At 43.6% G+C, this 22648-nt stretch overlaps 1 protein-coding gene across 5 annotated transcripts in view; it reads left to right on the top strand.

The window, feature by feature from the left end:
- Positions 1-22648, top strand: part of kcnip4a (potassium voltage-gated channel interacting protein 4a) — a 121727-nt gene that overhangs the window by 27302 nt on the left and 71777 nt on the right. The window contains exon 1 of one of the 5 annotated variants that reach the window (XM_070993115.1): positions 10190-10939. The exons of the other annotated variants lie outside the window; for them this stretch is intronic. Within the exon in view, the coding sequence (XP_070849216.1) occupies positions 10855-10939 (85 nt within the window). The 5' untranslated portion in view covers positions 10190-10854. Of the gene's footprint in view, positions 1-10189; positions 10940-22648 lie in introns of those variants that run through there. 5 annotated transcript variants of the gene reach the window in all.

Below are 22648 nucleotides of genomic sequence, written 5' to 3'. Positions count from 1 at the left end.
CTGAAGTAAGATCATCATATACTGCATTTCTCGTCGAGGCTGACTTGTCCTGTTAGACGGGGGTTCAGTCTGGTTATGTTCTGCAGTGTAATTCTGCCTTTTTTTAAGTGCTCCCTCAGTTGCTCCACTCTCTGCATGGCCCATAACAATGGCAGTTAGTGGATCTTTGTGGGTTAGCTCTGAATTATGAAATAAAAAGCAGCCACACAGCAGTAAACCCAATCTCCAGCCTCGTATTTTTTCTCTCCCCTCCACCAAAGCTCAGGGCTACCTCGGCCACATTATTAGCGAGCCAACCAGAGGTGGCCTTGGTGAATTTGCTGCAGCACACAATAGCTCTTATCAATGATTCAGTGTGTCAGGATTAATGTTCACACTCCATCCAAATGCTCAGCCTGTTCTTTGGTTCAGTGATCTCAGAGTTTGTAGAAAAATCTGTTTTTAAGGGCTGTGCAAGGGGAAAAAACTGGCTGTGCTCGAGGTGATATACATCCCGTGCATGAGCATTGTTCTTTACTAGGTTACATCAGCATGTTAACAAGGAGGCTACCCCCCGCCTTATTGGCTTTGCTTGCCTCATATTCAGCGCTCCTTTGAGACTGAAGAAAGACAGATTGGCTCCTACTCAGAGAGATTTCCATAACCAGCTCTCATGTGATTATTGTATGCAACAAGAGTTGTGCAGTTGTTTGAACATGTATCAAAGTAACAGTATTTAAAACATGCAGTCAAATCTTGGGAGAATGAGACGTGTCTGTTTCTATGAAGGAGGTGTTTGATGCAGCTTCCCAAACAGAACGATCTGCATGCAGAGCGCCCGGCCAGCATATCAAGATCGATGCCCTAGAAAATCTGCGATTTTATTCAAACCCAAGATTTGCACAAGATTTGCATCTAATTCGGCACTATCAACAACATTTTGAGCATTTCCAGGCTGGAAATAAGAATATGGAGATAAAGCTGTGTCCTCATGTGGCACAATTCATCACATTGTCAGTCTTGGGCTAAACAAATGCATTGTTTTCGAGTCAGTATCTTGTAACATGACAGATTTGGAGTCAGCCAGACATGCCGTGGATTTTTTTCTGTAGGTTTCTGGAAATATGTGTGTTAACCCTTTTGTATTATGTCTAATTTTTTGTGTTTTGTCTTATGATTATTCTCCAAACAATATTTCCAGCTGCTTCATATTCATCTTTGAATTAGAGGGTATTTTTTCTGGAAGTTAATGGTTTACAATATGAGAGCACACATGGCAGCTTTAAAATTAATTACAAGATGCCAGATGACTTTAACAAGACTCTGTGTTTTTAATAACATGATATGTGACCAATAAATTGATAAATGGACAAGAAGTTGCAGCCTTTATGTTCTTGTAACAGATGTGAGCAAATCAAAAAACTGATGTTTTCAGACATTACCTTAACATTCAATACTGAACCAAAGACATTTCAAATAGAAGCAGAACTCCACAGTTATAAATCCATAATTTAAACACCATCTACATTTCCCTGGTGCCGCACTCTGCCCCCTTTTCCCCAGTCAGTCACCTCCAGAAAACGGTTCGAGATTCATGATGTCTGCGTCTTTACTGCCATCGTGTTTAAAGACCCGGCTGGCCCGAGGAGCAGTAAATGTGGGGGGCTGATGCTTTCCAGATCATTATTGTTTTGGCTCTCAGCGAAATCGAACGCTGACCCCTCACTCAATCACACTGAGCGATGAGGTTGAGGAGGAGATGGTGAACTTCATTACCGTCCCCGGGCTTGATGTGTTCATTACTCAGACGTATTGCGATTTCCTTCGACTTTGCTCCTTTTTTATCCTCTCTTTCGTGCTCTCACGACCCTTCCGTGACAGAAATATACTCAGGCAGATCTTAAATAAATGTCCCAAAATGCCACCAAAATCTAAGGAAGAGATCCAGAGTCTGTAACCAAGGTTTACAGATCTGTGAGATTAGAAGCTGGCGTCACGCTTTGAACATGCCAACTGGTGTTCCTGGCTGGTTGAAAATTAATTGAAATATTCGCCAAATTGCAGAATTGCCAAGCGCATTATCGCAGTAGCTGTCATAACGTACCATTATACATGAAGCATTGTGCTGCTGCACCGATGCCCCAACCTGCAAACTCTGTCCTCCAGACATGAGGGATGCATGCTTTATGGTTCAGACCTCAGCAAAAAAATCACCTCATCATTATTTTTAGATTTTATGCAGTGAAAATTAATTGCAAAAATTCCCATTCCCGTTAAAGTCATGACTCATCTGAATTGCAATATCTGTCAAAGTAATCGCAACATGATCTTTTTTTCCCCCCGCCTGCATCTGGGGTTTCCTTTAGCTCTTATATTCGTCTTCTGAATTACTGTTCATCTAACAGATGGACGCCTCATGGTTTGCTGATCCAATCTCTTTTCTCTCTGCTGTTGTCATGAAGTCTCTTTCCTTCTGGTGTAATGTAGAGTTTATTTAAATACTTCTGCAGCGGCCTCACTGTAAACCCTGGAGCTGTCTTGCTGTGTATTTCTTGATCTTTTTCGAGATTCTCTGTGTTATTTTGGGCTATCTAGCTTTGGTTTATGACAGAAAATTTGTTTTAAAAACGGCAATTGAATCAATATCGCACACTCATTAAATATAAGCATTAAACAGGACTAATGGGAAGCCAAAACACAAACTTACGTATGTATTTACTGATCTTAAATTCCAATTACTTTCCCATTTAGCCAGTTGAGCCTTCAAACTTTGTATTTCTTTGTTCAAACATAAGAATGACCAATCAGTGATGTTCACAGTCAGGTCACCTGCATGCATTATCAAGCTGCAGGGGCCTCATGCATTAACTTCTTTGCCCCCACATTATAAAATATCCAGCATCCTTTACTGTTTGATAAGTCCACCCATTATGCAGAAGGTCATCTGCTCTGCTGACAGATGTAGGCAGAGCTGTCTTTGGTTCAGAGCCAGAGGTGAAAAGCTGCCTTAATGACAGTGCTTAAGATGCACCAGGCTTTGCTGCTGCTCTCCAAATCACTTTTTTTCCCCTTTATGTATCACACATATTGCATTTTTTAATCATGTTATGACAAAAAAATCAATCATTTTCAACTCCAATTTGATCCACTTTCGCACGTGGTCACAAATCGGAAACATGGTCAAACTGAACAGTCGTATTAGAATTCATACAACTTTTATGTCCCTCAGCGCTCTTCTTTGTCACGATCCCATAGTGTCAGTTCACATGCACACTGTTGGCAGTGCTAGTGAGCATGAAGGACAGTGTTCAGTGGAGGGATAATAAGGTGCTGGACCTCATAAAGATTTAGAGAAACGCTTCAAGCTCAATTCAAAGCACCTATTATAACTGGTCTGTGTTAGCAGGTGAATGTGTCTGCAATGTCATCACAAAACTTAAGAGCCCAGGGGATTTCTCCAAACATCCAAAGACTTCAACAAAAGAAGCATTCATGGTTGATTTGACATGGCATGTCACCTTTTCAGATTTGTTTTGGATATTGGCCATGCTGGAATCATAAAAATCTCAACAGAACTGAGAATTAAGGCCTCCAGTGCGAAAGCAGCTTTTGTCAGCAGGCGTTAATACAAGACCCAACGCCCCTTGAAAAAGAGCTGGAAGTCAGTTTCACCATTTCGGATCCTGCGATTAAAATGCAAGCAGGAAGCGTTTGTCTGTCGATCAAGCTCATCCTGTGTTACTCTAAAGTTTCTCAGAATATAAGAGTTTATCCAATCCAGGCCCCTTCTCCGCTGCATGCGAAGGGACGGAAAACGCGAGTCGCCCTTATCAGTGTTTTGAGAGCCTTCATCTCTCCCGGCAAGATAGTGTAGCGCAGATAAAATGTCGCCTGTGCAGTCGTAATGACAGATATACAGTACTGCCTTCTCACCAGGAGGAAAGTGAGATTGCATTTCAGGCTTCACGTATTCAAGTATCCCATCAGCAGATTTATAATGAAGGGGATTATATCAGTTTTCCGTAATGACCTTTCAAAACAAGCCTCCTTATTCTGAAGAATGGTAATGAATGCAAATGAGGACGGACTGTGGTGGGCATCCCGATGAGCATTTAGACCAAACCTGCCATATGTTCAGCATGACAATCCATTGCTCTGTTGTACACGCACACGCTGCGCCTGAGCGGCCTGTAAAGCGCATACAAAGCGGTGAAGTAGATTTTAATGTGAGGAGGCATCCCATGTGCTTTTCAGCAGCGCCCTGAAGGAGCACTTGTGCTAACATTAGTACACTGATGTCATAAGCAATTCATTACTGTCCTCCGATATCGACCCGACTCTTATCTGCAGCGACACCCTGCATCACCACAGCTACCGTTCACCTTGTGTTTCAGGAGCAGCGCTGAATTGTTTTACTCGGCTCAAAATGGTTCTTCCCAGAGCTTTTCCCTCAAAGCCAGCCGATGGCCTCTCCTATCACGTCGTGTTTATTCCACAATATGATATCAGCACAGAACTATCTGAACATGTAGTTTAGTATTCATTTGTCGTACTTGTAAGTAAACTACGGCTAAAGCTTTGATTTTATATCCTCCCAACACTTCAACTCCATTCATCCTTCAGTGATTTTTCTGCCTTTTGAATCAACCATCAATATGTTTGCAACCACACACTTAACAACAGTCCACTTCAGAGTAGCAGCTACCCAGTTTACGTGCATGTTTTGTCTGTGCCGCTGACCGCTGACCCTTCAGAGTTGCTTTTTTTTTGTATTTATTTATGTACACCACCGATCCTCTGTGGTCTTCTGGTTTATTGAATATATTTTAGCTGTGATTTGTCAGTCCATAGCATGCTGATCAAATACTCTGTGGTCCAATTCCAGTTGTGCTAAGCCCAGAATAACCTTCAATTTCTGTTTTAAAGTTATAAGAATAGCTCTGCTAAAGCAACACACCTGTTAATTCCAGCTTGTTACAGGCATTGTTGTGCACTTGATGCTGAAACAGGAACCATAAATCTGCACAGATTTTCATGCTAAGCTTGCGGTTTCTTTTACCAGTTTTATTATTCATTTATTATTTATTTAACTGTTGCTCAGAGGTGCCCTTTCAGCTGTCTGGTTGAACCACTCCATAGCGTTTTGTTCCCCATCTACCAAACATTACTTTTTAGTAGGAGTAGCACCTTTATTCCCAAAATGCTAACTTGAGCTGCCAAGCAAGATGCAGCATTAATCTGTGTTTCATGGGGGCACTTTATCATCACTAGGGTAAAAGACCTCCTCAGACATTGTTGTTGTTTTTTCTTCCTAATATGCTTTCAGCAAATCGGCTAACCTTTTTCTTAATGGCGGCTTAACAAAATCGATCAACCTTTTTCCTGATGACAGCATCTGTGTGCTTTATCTCTCCATAAAGGTTACTATAGCAGCAGTTTGGCTTGATAGCTCTGGAGTGTCCTGCGTCTCCAGAGGCACCGCTCTTCTCCTTGTTTCCTCTTGGTTGCACAATCCAGACCCAATGTTTAAAGCCATTTAGTCAAGAAAACCATCCTTTTACATCTTGGATCACTGACAGTTCTTAAACTTTGGCAGCTGTATCGTGCCTCGGAGCAAAACTATAAATGTGATGTGGAGGAAAAAAAGAGCTGCATCCATGTCCTGACTTTATTGGGTTCACCCTGACAGAAAGTATGAGCCAGGCACAAATGAGAAGTCCCACCGCTCACTCATCTTTTCCTTTTATGAGAGGATGCTTTAAAAAGCTGTACTTAATGCTGATAAAGTATTGCGGTCATTTGAGGGCAGGTGCTGAAAGATGTGTTTAATTTCATCTTGCAGCAGGTGACCCAGGTTTTTACTGCCTCTGCTGAAGTGATATGGATTCAGAGATCGTCATGAAAGCACAGCCTGTGCATTTTCAAGCTTTTTATTTGTTTGCTTGTTATTTTGTTCTTTAACTGTCTGCCTCTCTGCTCTGAAAATGTCCCATTTTACTGTCATTGTGCATGTTTGGCAATGATGCATCGTATTACCACCTCATCTTTTGATGCTTATGAAATGGTGTATTCAGTAAGCAACTCTGGGCAGAGAGCCCAGCCTTAACTGTTCCATCTGAAATTGAATGCATCTCCCTTATTCTACAGTATATCTACTGTTTCCAGTTATTTCTCCCCTTGCTCTTGCAGGAGAAGTGTTTATGCAGGCAGTCTCTGAGGATTTATTCCTATATGAAACGTTAAACAGAGTGGATGCTGCCGTTATCGTCTCCTCCCGGGTTTTTTTATGTGCAGCACTCTGCAGAATGTCCTGTACCATAGTGCGGTGACTCATGTTGGCTTCTATGATCATGACAGCGTTGCCTTTACGATGAATGTAACTGTTAGTCTTCCACATTGCAGTCACAGACAAAGGTGGAAGTTTGCCATTTTAGATATTGAATGGCTGATTGCAGGTTATCTTTTGAACTTTGATGAAATGTCAACATATTGAAGTTCTGTTTCGTACTTAAGTAAAAGGTAGCGGCTGACATCTGCTCTGTGATTTGCATCCTCCGGTTGTTTACTTTGACTTCTGTCCCCTTCGAGGTTCCTGTGCTGTGCCGATGGCGTATTGGCGTTTGCCTTGTTTACCAAAATTCAACTAAGCTGACTGTTGCTGCTGAATACTGCAGATATTGCTAATCTGTGTGCATGCTGGTGTTCAGTGATACGTTCAGGTCCTGGAAGACACGACAGTCAGCGCTCGCCTAATGATAGCCTGCAGATGCCGTGCCTGCAGGGTTTGCTGGAGCAGACTTTTGTGGCTTTGCTGCTGATGAGTTTTCCCGTGTTGTGACTCTTGTATTGACAGAAATAAGTCCACCTAAAATACAAAACTTAATAATTCATGAGGCACTAACAGCCTACAGTATACAGCCAGCTGACAACAGACAGTGTCCTGGTCCACTCCACAACTTTCCGAAGCCTTTTCTGGATATTGTCAAGGAGTTGGAGCACTTATCGAGCACAGTGAAGCCCACTTCACTGCAGATGGCTGCTTTATAGATTGTGGCTCAGCTCTTGATGTTCAATTTTCGTGGCCACATTCTCCAAAGCTCCCAGGTTCTGACCTGCCCTGATGGAGAGGCATCATGCACTTTCATTTGAAGGATTCAGAGGTGGTTTAACGTTGGTCCCTCCAGATGTGTTTCACGTTCACAGTCGAGCTAGCAGTCCTCTCTCTTGCAGGTTGTGGATTTAATGACAGGGACATTTTACTGCTGTTTAGCATGCATACATCTCACAAAAGGGAGTCCACGGTCGTAAATTGCTCCCCCATGTTGGATGAGGAGCTGCTCACTGCAGTTTTACAGCTGATCAAGCCTCTTTGACACAGTAGGGAGGGAAAACGCCCTTGTGGTAATGGAGCCTCTCACCCCCGGGTACCTGCAGTTACTGTTTTCTATATAGATCAATATATCTGCCAACAACTCCCTGAATTTCTTGTTGGTCCTGTCAGTGCTGCAGGGTGCAACATGAAAAAGGGCATATTCCATCAAAGCCTGGGAAGACAGAAACATTTCTGCAGGACTTTCATATTCTATATGATGCGGATAAATGCTGAAGGGTAAGATTTGGGGAAATACACCTCCTGCTTTGATTTGAAACTTTTGTGGTGCAAAACACGGCAGATCATTTGCATCTGATTCTTTTTGCGGTTGTAAAATAACGAAAGAGCTGAGGCACCTTCCCACTCTGTATCTATTCCCTTCAACTGAGCTTCATAGAGGCTGTAAGGCCAAAGCGATATTGTTCATGTTAAATGATGCACTGCTTTGATTTTAGTTCCCCTTTGCAGGGAACACAGGTGAAATCCATCTACACTTCAGCAGGCGAACTCTTCTGGTGGGCTCAAGGGTGCTTAGGTGCAGAGTGTCAAGACCAACCATTCATGCGTGCATGGAGGCTGTGATTGCTTTGATGGGTAGTGGCTATATCTGTGTGTGCTTTAGGAATGAGCATGATAGTCTCAGTTGAAGAAGATGAGTGTTTGAAAAGGTCCCAGAAGGCTGCAGATACTTTAGATTCCTCTGTTTTGTTCAAATGTCCAGAGGGTCTGTAATTCATATTCATGACACATACAGTATGTGTTCTTATACATAGATTATTACTATTATTATTGAACATTTAGACTTGGATTTTGTGCCACAAACCTCCTTTGTTGGCCAGATGTATGTTTTTTCTCTTTAAGAGTACCCGCACATCCCTCAGCATTTCAGCATTTGTGTTTGTGTTGACCCCAGCTTCCATATCACTTTTTGCCTTGACCGTACTCATTCAGGTAAACATGACTCATGTTGGGAGATTTTCCTGACTGTATATGGACTTGGAATGTGGTGATTTGTTCTACGCATCCCACTTCACTCTCAACAGCAGGGTGGGGAGGCCTTGAGAGTGATCTGTGAGTTACTTGTAGGCTTGTGAGGGGGGGATTATTCTAAGCCAAATGTTGCGTTTGCCAGTAATGCAGTGTACCTGAATGATGATGTTTTGGTCACCGTTTGTTTGCCGATCCCGAGTATGAGCTGCGGGCCATCTGTTCACAAAAATAGTGAAGTGGAAAACCACATTGAACTCATTTTGTCACGGACGCTGTGTGTGCATCCCGTGACCTGAAAATACTCGAGAGTAGCGGCTCCCAGGCGACCTCATGGGCGTGTTTGTTTGTCGGAAACACGGCTAGAAATGGAAAGCAGGAGCTACAGTAGATGACAGGTGATGGAGTCGCACACGTGTTGCGCTCAAGTGCTCTCAGGAGGTCAGTTAGGTGGGTGGGGCTTTAAAATGTGGACCAAATGTAGACGTAAACACAAAGTCGGCGGTTGCACGTGTGAAGCTGTCTGTAGCAACAGCTGTAGAAGGCGTATCTGTAGTGTTAAGACCATCCCTTTAACAGCAGTCTGCCAATAATAAGCCCTGCAAACATAACCATAGCATTATTTTGTGTTTTTTAGCATGGTATCATATATACATCATATATAGCCATATGGCAGGCATAGCACCAGTGACCAGGGTTTAGCCGTCAATTAAAAAAAGCAACTTTTCTTTAGGGACCGCAAAACAATTTTAAAAGTCATTTTCTATTGAAATTAGTCCGTCACGTCCCCTGCCAAAGTCTACAAAAGCAAGTCATGTCACCAAGGCACCGCTACGCCCCACAGGTACCTTGTAAATTATTCACCTAATTGAGACGGTGTACCAGTTCTCTGTGCTGCTCTGACCCAGTAAGAAGTTTCACACCACACTTCAAGTCCTTGAATCTTTATTTTTCTCCGAGCACACTTTTTATTACTGCCTGTGGAACAATCCCCGTGTTGCTCGTTCCTGTGCAGAACGTGTGTGTGTGTGTGTGTGTGCATGTGTGTGTGTGTGTGTGAGTGTGACCAGCACTCCAAGGTCAGAGTCTGCAAAGACTCTCCACAGAGGAGGATTCACCAAAATAGACCTGCCTTTCTGTCGAGTGACCTGTGGAATATCAGCCTCCGTTTCAGAGCAGATTTTAGTCCAATCGTATTTCACACCATCGCCCGTCAGCCTGATGGACGTGTAATAACGACAAGATGTGCCATCAGTGTTTTCTTAAGCAAATTCACTGCAGTAACACGACCGGAAACAGTTAAAGCTTTGAGTTAATGACAGCCTTTTCAGATGGGGGGAGCTTGGCATTGATAGATGAGTGCAATTGAGGTACAGTATGGGCTAATTAGTGAAGAAGATGATGCACTTAGCTCGTCTTAATGTCATCACAGGCGCTGGTGGAAGCCTGTCAGTCATTATTAATACCGACCTTGACATTTTGTTGTAGGAAATCTCACCAGCCAGGGTTTCACAGCTTTTCTCTCTCCTCTCTCTCCTCTTACTGTCTCTGGGCTTTTTTTTATTTTTAAAGTATATTTATCTCTCCTTCAACCACTTCTCTTATCGTGGTGTACCATTAAAGTCATCCATTACTGTCATCCACTGTTTTAACGTGCAATTACACATGATGCGCCAGGCCCATAACGTACTGTCAATGCTGATTCATTGGTGGACACTTTCCCCTTAATTCTCCTTTATTTCTCCTCCTCCTCCTCTTTGTGTGCTTTCTATCTCTCTTCTTCTCCTCCTCCTCCTCCTCCTCCGCTTGGGCCAATCAGGCCACGCCTCCATGGCAACCGTCAGTGAGTGTAAAACATCCACAGATGGTGCTGAGTAGAGCAGAGCAGCAGGCGCACTACGAGATCAAGTGTGGGAGCGTGTGTTTGTTTGTGTGTCTGAGAGAGAGTCATTGGATAACCACTGAAGCCAAAAGAGTGGTCTGTAGTAACCCACAAGAAGAGCAGGAGCGTGTCTGGCCAGCAGAGTTGCAGGAAAAGTCAGAAGAGAAGGAGTGAGTGTTGGAGGAAGAAAAAAAAACTGAGACAAGCCCCCCCACCTTCCCCAGAGAGCAAGAGGTAAACCGGCGGTAAGCAAATATTAATGACCTGACAAAATCATCCCCGTGTTGATCAGACAGCCTGACCCTGCAGCGGCGCGGCAGAGGAGCCCGGGGGACACGCACATACACGCACACACACGCGCAAGACGAGCCCCCCTCAGTGCTCTCCACTCACTCATGATCAACACTCCCGCCACACACAGGGGCCACGCTGACACAGCCGCAGGAGTGCAGGAGAGAGGAGGACGCTCGCCCTGTTGTGGGACTTTGTCAAAGTAAAAGTCTTCCTTGGATTTCTTTTTTTTTCTTTTTTTTTTTTTTAACCCTGAAGCGAAAGAAGTCCTCCTTTTTGAGCTGACATTTCCAAGTCCCCCCACCCCCCCCCCCGTCCCGCTCCCCGCCTCCCAGCAGTAAAGATGAGCTGCAGGAAAAGGTGCAAGCGAGAGATCTTCAAGTTCGCACAGTACCTGTTCAGACTCGTCACGGGGACGCTCCACACCGGTAAGGCTCCTGGTGGACTTTGAGAGGCGCTTCCATTTACGGCAGAGATGTCTGTGTTATCCTCACGGCAGTTTGCTCAAACTGAGAAAAGTAGCTCGTTGCAGAGTTAACATCTGACACGCAGAACACCTGCATGCCATCAGCGTCTCACAGTATTTACATTGTGTATAGTTTACGCTTGTGAACCCAGAACAGGCTTGAATTTATGACCTACTCTGCATCATAATTTGTGCGTGTGTGTGTAAGTGTGAAAGCACACAAAGGCAGACTATGACAAGAGGCAAAGGTGAAATCACTAAAATAAGAAAAGAAAAGTCGCTCATGATCAGTTGAGCATTATCAGGGCAGAAGTTCTACTTTTGTTGATTAAATATGTGATGGTGAAAGTAACAGGGAGCGGCACGCTGATGCTGAAGTCTTCTGAAATCATCCCCAGAAGCAGAAGTTGCTGCACGACGTGTCGACGTTTCTCACCGTTTTTGTTCCTGTGTCACTCAGCAAAGGGTAATAAATTTCGGTTTCCCTTTTGTTCCCGCCTCGCAAACACCAACAGCTTTTCTAATAAGACAGATAGTGAATCAATGGTATTAACAAGATTAAATCTGGGATTATAGTGGATTACAGCAGATTACTTCACGAAGAGCCGAATACGGGATAAAGGTTATCACTGGTAGCATGCCCTGGCACATATTGCTGGTATGCATCAAACCAGTGCGATGGAATATTTACGTGCCATTACTCTGCAAGAAGCGCAGTTTCAAGCTTTTTTCTCCTCAATTCTAGAGATTGATATTATAACTTGTCACTGGCACATTATTATTGCTTGGGAATTATCCACATTAAAATACTTGTCTTTAGTCTGGCTGCACTACTTTTAAGATACCTGAGCTTCTTCGGGGCTACATACTGGTTTTAAAGAAATTGGAGGTGCATTGTGTTATTTTTCTAACGCAGATGATGTGACTGTACGCCCATCATGCTTTGGCACCCTCGCCTTGCTTCGCTCCTGTCTCATTCTTGCATTAACTAAGCTTTGAGTAAGTTGTTGATTATCATGCCGTGTGAGTGAGATGGTGCTAAGCCCCAGAGAGGTGCTACATGAACATGCAAATGAATCCCACCATGATTGCAATATTTTTTCCCAGCAGCGGCTCTGTCCAAATTGTTTTACGTGGACTTTAAAATGAGGCTGCTCACACCCAGAAGAGAATTTTTCCATACAGCCGTGGCCTACTTTCTGCCGTCTCCTTGACCTTAGAGACGTGGAGAACAAGGAGGATGGGAGGCAGCTATAGGAGAGGCTCTCCGTCACTGGGCTGCCCTATAAAACGTGTAGATGGTTTCAGCTTTCCAATCATACCGATAAATATAGACTCAGGAGGAGACACCAAGCTCGGAGAAATCCATCGACTGCATCTGCCAGAAGAAAGTGTTGGTTTCCATAACTACCAGCAGGTCGTTTAGGTCACATGGCAGCTCCCACAGGGTCATAACATGATTAGTGTGCATTCGGTGGTAATATCCCTCAGTGTCCTCAGAACTTGGTTGATAAAAATGTGGCATTGCTTTCTCCTGCAGGCTTGTTTGGGTGCAAAACTGCGGTCTTTATTGCCGGTGTCAGTACTTATTGATTATTGACCGTGTTAAATACAGGGCTGGACATATTTCCCTTTGGACAAAGCTCAATTTCTCTAGATGTGCCGAGTAAGAGGAACATTCTTTTTTATTGACCACAATGTCTGAAGAGTATTGGTTTGGTAGCTTATTTCATCAATCTGAGGACAAGAAAAACCTCCATAGTCATGAAATATGGATACACATTAGTCTCCATGCTGGTTTGTTGCATATATACATGCAGCCAACCCAGTGATAAATGCTGCCTTAGTTAGTATTGATTGAATTTCATTTTCAAGAATCCTAGTGGGAAACCGGCAGTACTGTAGCCTATTTTCCATCTCTGGAAGATGATGTTCTCCAAAACCACATTGCTCAGCATCTCCGCACAGTATGACCTTGGTTTATAAATGGCTGGACACATCGTGCAGCTCCAACCTCTGTGTCGAAAAAGCAGAGAATGACACAAGGCACATAAACCCATTATTAGCCGTTCATTCCACTTGAGTGGATCCATTTCTCTATAAACACTCCGTATTAACTTATCTTACGCAGGCTGTGCTGCAGATTAATATAAATGGAGTTTGACCAGACCGAAGCTGGCTCGGCCATATTTGGGTGACCGGGGGAAGAGGATGATCGATGGCGTCAGTTAGCAGACCATGGCATTTTAATTGAGATGTTCATCGTGCGAGAACAGCCTCACAGCCATCGCTTCATTGGTCATGCAGTCGCCAAGGCCAGCACGAACGCGTAGTGTAAGGTTGACGGTTACATGCATGGATGTAATGGAATGAGCTCGGGCAGACTGTGCTGTACATTACATCAGTGATGTCATGGGTGGTTTTTGTCCACACAGGCTTGTTCTCTATGGATCTGTGAACAAGATATATGTTAAAGGTCTCTTCACCATCATTATCCTTGTAAACACAGCAATATTTCCAGTGCTGATATGATGTTATAATCCGCAGAGAATTCATTTGATGTCCTCAGTGAGCACAGGAAATCATTTATTGATCCAAACAGACTTACTGCACTTGCACAGCAGCTGTTTTAGAGACCCAGCGGAGAAACTGGCCACCATTCATATTCACGCCGCCACCACAGGCCTTGAATTTTCTCGCCGTTGAAAACAAAAGGCAGGGAAAACAAATCACAGATGCGCAGCATTCCAGGTCATAAGCCCAAACTGCAGTGTCAGCACATATTCAATATATTGGAAAAGAATGTATTTGTATTTAAAATGTATCTGTGGCTCCCGCAAGGGGAAATCTTCATCTGTTCCAACCTTTCCAGCACAGCCTGTGTGACAGAAGCGCAGGGGGAGCGACCAGTCCAGCAGAGTACAACAGGATCATTTAGATGTCCTAAAGCCAGGTGATTTATGCTCCTACTTTTAAGTGGCACATTTTCAATGTCTATTTGTCATGTAGTCAATCGCCTCAGCTGTGCGGCGATACTGCTGTAAACCCGTCTTTCCCACCTTCATTCACCTGGATTGCTTTGAAGCGCACACTCAATCTGCCGTGTGCTTTGGATCAGAGCGATGCCTCTTGGAATCTTTCACCACATCTTCACAGTTTGCTCGCTCCCCAAGTGTTTGGCTGTCGGGCGTCTCAGCTTCTGTCATACATCTTCCTTTTATTCCCATCAGGAGTCCAAGCGTATCGCAGCACATGCCCTCTCAACCCGTGCGCTCACTTTTTTCGAACAAGCGGTAAAAGTTAGCTTGCTGCGACTTTTCTTCGGCTTCGCAATCAAAGCCGCTTGTATCAATTTCAAGTACTTTGATTCAGCTCTGCAGTTGTTGTTTTTTTTCCTTCGGTATAGATGAATATTTTCTTGGCTCTGTTCTTTATAATGGAACAGTGCTCACTGTAATGTCTCTGAGCTTTCAAACGATTATATGTTGGGCACGAAGGGCCGCGGTAAATGCCAAACAAGCGCTTCTTTCTTCCCTTTCAAGATGTTTCATTTTTATTGCTAAGTCAACTAAATGGGATTTTGTTTGTTTCTCAACAATGCAAATGAGCTCTCTTTCCCTCAGGTGCTTGGGCTTGTGATTTTGTATATTTGATATTATCTGAAAGTCCAGCCCTTAGTTTGACTGTTAGCCACCCTGTCTGGGTCAAGGCTGCAGTGGCAACAGGGCAAGCAGAGAGACTCCCACATACTTTCTCATAATTTTCTCACACTGCTGCATCGTTTTGCCAGGCTTTCTTAAGGTCGTCTCAGAGATGGCGTTGTCCCAGCTTGTCCCGGGCCAGCAAAATGTAGAATACTGATGTTGAGTAACTGAAAACGTTTTTAGGCTTCTGTGGTTCCGCAGTAATTATAAGTTGAAAGGAAAATCTTATCTAGTGCCAAAGAAACCGCAATCAAAGAACAGAAAGTGTTCATCTGCGAGGAAAAAGTCTGTCCACTGTCTCTGTGGTGGTCCTCATCTAATCCGTCAGACAGTGCGGTGAAAAATGCACTCTGTGACTTTTCCGCGTGTACTTGGGAGCACATGTGTGGGGGCCTGCCCAATGACGCGAGGGCCCGTCTTTGTTTCCCTCTCTTTGGTTTCCTGATGGCTATTAGCAGGTCATGTTCCACCTGTCCCACGAGGACAGCACATTCAAAGCCCATAATCCCTGACCAAACACTGAATATTTGATATCCACAGACAGGTTGGTAATCATGTCTGAATGGCAAGAGAAGAGTCGCTATTTAGCACTGCTTTTTTTTTTTAACCCGATCAGCTGTGGTTTAGAGCGCCGTCGGGTGTGCATGGTTGTTCTACGGACTGCTGAAACATCACACATAGATGTCTATCATGAGGTTGTGTTAGAAGTCTACAGCTACTTTGCTAATAAAGAAACCGCATAACCTTGCTTTGTGGATTAACTAACAGCCTTTGTGCGACTTCTGTAATGATTTGCTTGAGTTTATGGATCTTTGCCACCTCTGCAGAGCTCATATACATATTAAGGTGGAACAAAATGACCATGGGAGCATTAAATATTTTATTTTTTATTTTTGTTCAGCTGCTAGTTCAAAGCTTTTTTCAAAAGCCATTGCGTTTTTCATAAAGTAGCACGCTTCCCCTTGTAACAGAGCATTTCTCCCGTGATGTTTGGACAGGCACGGCAATAACAGATGGCTAACCATGTTGCATAATGTTTCCTTTCACACCCAGTGAGCTAACATGGCATCTGCTTGATTCACCTGACAAGCGTCTGTGTGCACCGTGGTCTGAAGTTTGATGTTTGTGTGCGTACCGTGCAAAACTTGATTGCTCCCTCACAGTTTGCTTTCAATCCTTTGATGTGTTTAACTCCTCGTATAGGAAATATAATCCAGAATCACCTGTGCTCAATTTGGTGCAAATGTTCCCTAAGTGTCCACCTGGTAAGTGAGATTCTTTGAATCTGGAATCAGAGAGACCAAAAAAGCCTGCAAGCAGAAGCAGGCATTAGATGACAGCGGATATCAATCGACTTTCAAATGCAGAGGCAAAACTTGGATAACTCTTCAGTTCAACAGCTTGGACTCTTTGTACTCAAAACTTCCTTTGAGAAAAAGCCATTTTAGGTAAATCCCATGTAGGGCTGTGAAAATTGGCCCTAAATGACGTGGTACCCTCCAAAAGAAACAAATATGTTCAAGCGATTTGATCTATTTTCGCACATTCTGTCCATAAGAGGGAAAGCCAGTAAAACAAGAGACATACGGCTTGTATAGATATATTTATTTAAACATAACTACACATTACAAAATAAACAAATGAAATACTGTCCGATACTGTAAAACTTTTTTTAAAGACCATAAAGCCCTCTCTCTCTCTCTCTCTCTCTCTCTCTCTCTCTCTCTCTCTCTCTCTCTCTCTCTCTCTCTCTCTCTCTCTCTCTCTCTGTGCTGTCTAATGAACAAATGAATCATTTGTTATTGATATGTTATCCAATAGCCTCATTTTTATGCAGGTTGCGCAATATCCTTTCTTTCCAAATGGGGCTTTTTAGATCGCTCAGCGTGGAAATCGCTATCTCTTCGGCCGATTCGGGTTGTGTGAGCTCTGCCATCGTGTCAACACTTGTTATTGTTGAATTATTTGCTCGTTTCAGCCTGACCTACATTTCCTTTTCAATCATCGAAAGTGCTGTTGTTTCTTTTGGTGCTGATTCGGACATTAAAATTGGTCCAGTATTAACTGAGAAATGGGCTGCAACCATCAATGTACGTCGGCTAAAAGCGTTTGATTTGCCACTGACGGGCTCATCTTGTCATTATTTGACAACATTATGGAAAGGATCCTCACAGATCCTTTGGTTATATAATTTATAATATTTATTGACAGCCCCTAATCCTGTGTACCTTTTTATTTCTGGATTTTAAGAATCCACACTGTGTTGCTTCTTCACTACACAGTAAGGGAACACAGTAATATAAGTATAGTAGCTTAACAAGATGCCTGACACAGCCTGTCTTGACGCAACAGATTAGGATGTCATAGTGATCCAGAACATCAAAGTGTCCCTGCCAAGCCTCTTACATAATGGAAAAAGAAGTATCAGTGTTATCTGGTCACGGCTTTCTTTTAACCTCGCACTATGACCTTTCGCTGTGACCCCTTTCCTAAGGTTCAATGCCTTTGGCGAGGGGAGAAAGAAGACATTTGACTGTGATATCTGTATCCATATCAGCTTCCTGGCAGGCCCAGCTCACTCCTCTTTGTTTCACCGTGTCCCTGCCTTCCCCTGGTTTCTGGTTTCTGCTGCTGCGCTGTCGTCCAACGTGAGAGCGGCACAGATTCTCTGGCTCGTTTGGTCGGCACACAAGGTGCTTGGCTACGTTACGAGCATTATCGGGACTCGCTGCTGTCGCACAGTAGCTAAACCCCAGGCTGGTCCTTTTCCCTGCTGAAAAGGAGTGATGGGCTGTCAGTGCCTTTTCAAGTATTGCAAAACAATCTGGCCCGGTGTTATGTAAAGGAGAGGGAGAGGGTGCTCACTGTAGTGGAAAATTAATGTCACCACCTAGTTTGGTGCACAACTCTTTGTGAAACCCGATTGAGAAATTCTTTGACCGTTCTATTGTTGAGGTCACAATTTGGAAGTGGTGGCATATAAATTATTGCAAGGTTGAATAAGCCCCGAGTCCCTCCATCATTGCTTCTGCTCTATAGAAGTCCCCAAAAGACACAATGTCAGTGCAGCCCGCGATCGCAGAGAAATCCCTCTGTCACTCACCATCTCTGCAAATCTGCACCTTGTTATTAATTACTCGATGTAAAATGAATAATTAGGTAATGATGAGCTTGTCAAAGAAATGTCACCCTCTTAGTTGAAAAGAGTGATTAAAGCTTTGTATGTCAGGGGACTCTTTGTGTACTGTACGCCCTCAAATCTGGCAGACTCTTACTGAGAGGAGTGTCTGAACCCAATTAAAGGGACATTCTCCAGATTTCGGAATGTTCTTCTACAAAGTTTGGGGAGATTGGAAAATGAATCCAAATCAAAATGCCAGTATGCACTTATCCCGACTTTTCGTGGGTGTTCTAATGCGTTGCCAACCTGGCCTTTAGTTGAATGAGGGTTTTTGTTCATCAAGTGCTACAGTTGGTCTGAATGTGACTGAAAATGCGACTTTTCCCGAGTTCAACCTCCAAAGACACTGGATCCTACATTCCCCACGGTGCAACTCAGCGGTGCCTTTCATTAGACCCTCTTGGTTTTGCAATAAAAATTAGTGGTCCAATCATCAGGGTTATTTTCTTAGGCGTAAGAGAGCTCCCTCCAGCACCACAGAGGACATTATACAACTGTTGCCACCGGCTGCGTCGAATGCCTGATGGTGATTGAACTGACCTTGATTTTTACACTTGAATTTCTTCTTTAATCAAATTGAAAACGTGGTGCAGATGTGAATGTATTTTCCTTAAACGGGAGCTTCAACAGATACGCTGATACATGCAAAAAAAATGTGTTTTTGAGCTCGTATCGATCACCTCTGAGTCACCACCACCACATCCACCAGTCACTGTCAGTTGCCTGGGTTTGATGTCCCCTCATTTTTCTACATTTGCCCTCTACATTGGCCTGTGGTTATCCCATGCCACCGTCCATTTAAATCCACCCTCGCTGGCCCGTGTAATCAGTTTTCCCATTTGCGCTAATGTTTGTGAACGAGAGTCCTTCTGAGTGGAAAAAATGACCGGGTTATTTTTAGTTTGGCGAGCACGGTTGAGTTACAAAGCTGCTGCGTGTGAGACGTCTCTTTGTTGAATCTAGGAGGAAATTCAAATTGGTGTGAGTGGAAAAAAAAACAAAACAAAAATAGCAGAATCATTGGTCCACTGTTTTCATGATGCAGTTAGATATTAAGAGAAAAGAGGCGACATCAGTGGACCAAAGCTAAACAGCACAGAAGAACTGTCAAAACAAGACTGTGCCCTTTAAGATAGCAGATAATTAAGAGGAGCCTTAATTTGTTTGCTTTGGATTTGTTTCCTTTGCTCATTGTTGTTATCGCCACAGAGAACTGTTCTATTACCCCAGCGTTTTTGCTATCTGCTCCAACTTCCCCTCAAGTGATCATTACTATTGTTAAGTGAAATTAAAAAGTTCTCCCCCTTCTGCTCTCCCCTCTCTTCCCTTTGCTTGCTCTTTCACCGTCCATATTATCCTGCTTGCTGTTTCCGCCTTTCTACCCCCATTTCCCCTTCGCCGGCTCAACCTCATATCCTCTCTCACACTTGTAATCACTTAATTTTAAGGTCCCGTAGAGGCTCTTTGTTTCAAACTGTCTGTGCTATGCGCCATGTAACTGGCTGCGTTTTCACAGAAAGCGAACCCTCTGCCCCAGACGCTCTGCGATACGAGAGACAGTGTCCTCTCCACGCACAGTTAGCTGGCAATTACCGGGACTGCAGCCCTGCCCCAGCTCCCTGCCAACAAAAGGAGACTCAATACACCTTTGAGGGTTGGAGTGGAGACTCAAGAAAAACAACTTTGTGTCATTAATATGTGCTCAGATAATGACACATTTTGACCAGGCCAAGAATCATGCACAATGTTTTCAGCATCGCTAGCGATGTCCAAGAAAGTCCTGAAAGTGCAAGTGGAGACGCTCGTATTGAACACATCATGTTTTATTGAGGGACTTTTGTGAGCGCTGTCCCACAGGGATCGCTGCATTCTTTCTTTTTCTGTGTTTCATTTTCCTCGGCCACCGTGCCAGATGAAAATGGCAGTTCTCGAATGGTTTTCCATGTTGTCTTTGATTGGTCGCAGATTGAAATTTCAAACGGATCGATCTCCCTCGCCGAAAGCGGAGGTTTGCGTGAAATGTCAAGCGGCTGAATAAACTGAGGAAATGAAATCAGGAAGTAAATGACTGGAAACTGTACTTTTTGACATTTTTGGTGCAGAGTAGTGTGTTCAGGCTTTCTGTCTGTTTCAGTCAAATTATCACTGAAAAGGCTGCCGCTGTTCAGTACTGTAACCAGTTTTGGACAGGTGTGAAATACTTGTGCAGAACCTATTATTTCTGGGACTTTTTTGTTTCAACAGCCAAGTTAATGAAGTGCACCGTATCAGGAAAACAAAATGTGCGAGAGCATCATATATCAAGGCAGGCAGTGCAAATGGTGTTACTTCTTAATTACACCCTGTTAGGTTTGTTTGTCACACTGGAGTAAGAGCTCATAAAAGAGAGCATTTTCTCACACACACTCACACACACACACACACACACACACACACACACACACACACACACACACACACACACACACACACACACACACACACATTGTATATACAGTCCCATGGAGGGATTACGTGCACCTTTCAGCCCTTGCTGTTAGATGTACCACAGTGCTATTGGAATCTGAGGCACTGCGGTCTAAAGCAGCTGCAGTATGGCATCAGTATTGCATGATCATTGTCAAAAAGGTCGATTTCAGTCAAACTGTATTGCAGTGGTACATTTCAATTGTGGTTTGTGAGCGTTGCAGGCTGCAGAGGATAAAGTGCAGCCGTGTGACCAGAATGTTGTTGCCCATCCTCGCCACTCAATCCATGATTTTGACTCTATAGGCTCCAAGTCAAGGACACTAGAACCCGGCTACATGTTACAGCCTGGTCTGTGGGAGTCATGGCCAAGATTGAGCTCAGGTACATTTCCCCATCAGCTCCCCACACCCCTGCTGTAAACTGCTGTAATCATTCATTCTCTCCAGCGCAGGCCGTCATGGACAGCCATGCAGAAAATGGAGCTCCTTCTCCATCATTCTGGAGACAGATCCACCCTTGGCCCCATTACTTACCTGGCTAACTCTGTGTCAACACAGGCAGGTGTAAACAGGAGGGCTCTGGTTTTGTCTGACATCACTGTTAAAGCTTAACGAAGGAGCCTCCAAAGGCACAGATTCATTGATGAATTAGCTGGAGCAAGACTAATGCTTTGTAGTGCAACTTTTGTCTGCTTCATCAGTGCTTGTACGGTGGGTGTAGCTTCACTGTTTGAGCACGTTTATGTATGCATTATCTGATTTAATTTGTTGATAAAATAACATGAGAGATTAAAGTGAGGCAGAAACACTCAGCTCAAGCCAAAAAAGAATAACACACAAAAAAAAATATACTGGTGGATGAGAGGTCAAGATGTCCTGACAAGAGGGTGGCACTGGAGTGGATTTTCATTTTCCCAGTTACACATGCATCGCACGCACACACAATGCTAAGTTGCTAGGGAATGCAGTGGTTGTTGATGTCTCTGTAGTTGTTATGGACTTACCTGTCTGAACACGAAAAACATCTGAAGCCTTGTTCACCACAAAGTCCTCCACAATCAGCTCGTGATTCAACTGCTCTGCCTCACCAATTCACATTATAACCGACCAAACCATCAATCAGGGTTTAGGATTTAAAAGGGATGTTGTCATCAGGCGTGTTGTCATCAGGAGTTTTAATCATTTTGAAATGAAATTCAAAATAAGAATGCGCTGATTCATTAAATCCTTTTGTATCCGGTTGCACCCCTCAAAATCAGCATTTGCACGCTTCTTATTAGCAAGTTCTGCTATTCCAAACAGCCGTGTTTCATCAGTCATGCATGCACTAAATTTATCTGACTTTGAAGAGATACATGCTGCATCTTGAGTCATCATTTTATCTGGGAATCTCAAATCTGTGTGGGATTAGACACGAAGATAAACATCAGATCTGTGCACGGTGGAGTTTGGAAACCATGATGAATTAGTTTTATCATTTTGACTTCATAGACCACAAGTAATGTCTTTTGTAATGATTGTTGCTTTTTGCTAGAATTTCAGAAAAACTTTCACAGCCCCTCCGCAGAAGCCTGACAGAATGCCTTTGCTGAACAGGGTAAGACAGGTTGCCAAGCTGTTTTCCTTTAGGAGTGACACAGCAAAATATCTCAGATTAAATGGTTGCAGCTCAACGTGCGAATGTAGCAGAGGGGCACGGGAGGTGATGTATGACACGCCGAGCAACAGAGCATCCTCTGTGGAGGCAAGGTGTCATTTAGAATTTCTCTTCAGTCTCTTGCATTTTTCCACGCACCACTGGAACCGTCGCAAATTCAATTTAAATGCAAAGCAACAGAGGAAAAGGTATTTGTGTTTGCCGTTTACAGTACGTCTGCCTCAGCAATCTCTGAGCTTCGGCCAGTGTAGCTAAGGCATACCCACAGATCACACTGACCCTTCTATTGCCTCTGACTGGCTGCTTGATGCGTGAGATGTGCACCTAATAAGGATGGATCACCCTTTTGCTCTTGTCCCTCCTTTCAGGTTCTTTGCCCTATTTTTCTTCCTGCTGCCGTTTTCTGTGATTTAACCGTGGACCCAAAGGAAATCTGTGCCTTTTCCTCTGATCTGTTATTCTGTTGAAACTGATTCTAGTGGGAGTTATGGGAAAAGATGTACATTGCTGAACAGCATAATTGCATGATTGTGGACCATTTAGCATGATTTATTGTCTGGATAATGCTTTGGTTGGATTCGATTATGATTGATGGATTAGCCTTGATTTAAATGGTCCTATAATTTCTATAACCCCCCTTTGCAGGGGACAGGACAATCTG

The sequence above is a fragment of the Chaetodon trifascialis genome, chromosome 23 (genome assembly GCF_039877785.1).
Source record: "Chaetodon trifascialis isolate fChaTrf1 chromosome 23, fChaTrf1.hap1, whole genome shotgun sequence".
Taxonomy (NCBI): domain Eukaryota; kingdom Metazoa; phylum Chordata; class Actinopteri; order Chaetodontiformes; family Chaetodontidae; genus Chaetodon; species Chaetodon trifascialis.
Note: the sequence above shows the minus strand (reverse complement) of the source record. Positions and strands in the feature narration are given on the sequence as shown.